The sequence below is a fragment of the Apis dorsata genome, unplaced genomic scaffold (genome assembly GCF_000469605.1).
Source record: "Apis dorsata unplaced genomic scaffold, Apis dorsata 1.3 scaffold_97, whole genome shotgun sequence".
In the NCBI taxonomy this organism is placed as follows: Eukaryota; Metazoa; Arthropoda; class Insecta; order Hymenoptera; family Apidae; genus Apis; species Apis dorsata.
The window spans coordinates 276,895-277,858 of NW_006263395.1; the positions used below are offsets into that span (position 1 = coordinate 276,895).

The 964-nt window shown below is 39.2% G+C and overlaps 1 protein-coding gene across 1 annotated transcript in view; it reads left to right on the plus strand.

The window, feature by feature from the left end:
• The window catches only part of LOC102681803 (protein trachealess), a 119,559-nt gene that overhangs the window by 40,286 nt on the left and 78,309 nt on the right, over positions 1–964 (plus strand). Inside the window, 1 exon segment of the mRNA XM_006611957.1 lies at positions 619–666. Coding sequence (XP_006612020.1) covers positions 619–666 — 48 coding nt within the window.

A 964-nucleotide genomic window follows, 5' to 3' on the forward strand; every position in this document is an offset into this window, starting at 1 on the left:
GGGGTGGCAAGGGCGAGCATGAGGCCGACACGCGCCTCCACTCGATGACACTTATGCACACGCCCTCAGACCGCGTGCGTGTTGCGCCTGTCAAAAGTTAACTCGCCGTGCTCGTCCTCTTTTTCACCTCCCTCTTCAGGGGTGAAACGCTCTCGGTGACTCTTCAACCACGTGTCACTTGACGCCTGTTACGGATGTTGGCATTTGGTTAGGACAAATTTTTTTAAATTTATTCCGGTGGTTGGTGATCGTGATTTTGGATTGTGGTGATTTTTTCTTTTTTTTTCTTTTTTTTTTTTGTTTTTTTTCTAGTGAACGGAGATCGAGGATCGAATAAATTTTTAAATTAGAGGATTGTGTCGAGGATTTCGTGAATCGGACTTGTGTCGAGGGTGTTGTGTAGGGGGGGTGTCGAATGGACGGAAATGGGGTGTGATTTTGAGAGTTGGGACTGAAGGAAGGGATATAAAAAGAAAAAAGAAAAAGAAAAAGAACGATGGACGCGCAAATGTACAGCAGAATGTGGCAAACGCCAAATCTGTACAGCACGTATAAACACCCCGCTCTAATGCAGCTGCAGGCGAACAATAACGAATTTCATTCGTGGTTTCATTCTAGGAAACCGTCCGTGGACGACGTTGGAAATCCTACCTCTGTCAACGCACGGTGAGTACCGTTTAACCATGTTGAGTAATCTTCCAGAGTCTCTTTCTCTTTCCGATGTTGCTTCGAACTTGTAACTTTTTAGTAGTGTATTTTTTTTATTATTATTATTATTATTTTTAATTATAATTCTGTCGTTCGAAACAGTGTCGGATGAAACTGAAATTCTATTGAAAAGAAAATACGTATTATCCTAGCGTTCTCCTCTTTTTTGTTCGTTGATAATATTCTTTTTAACAATTTAAAACTATAATCTATTATTATTATTATTATTATTATTATTATTATTATTATTATTATT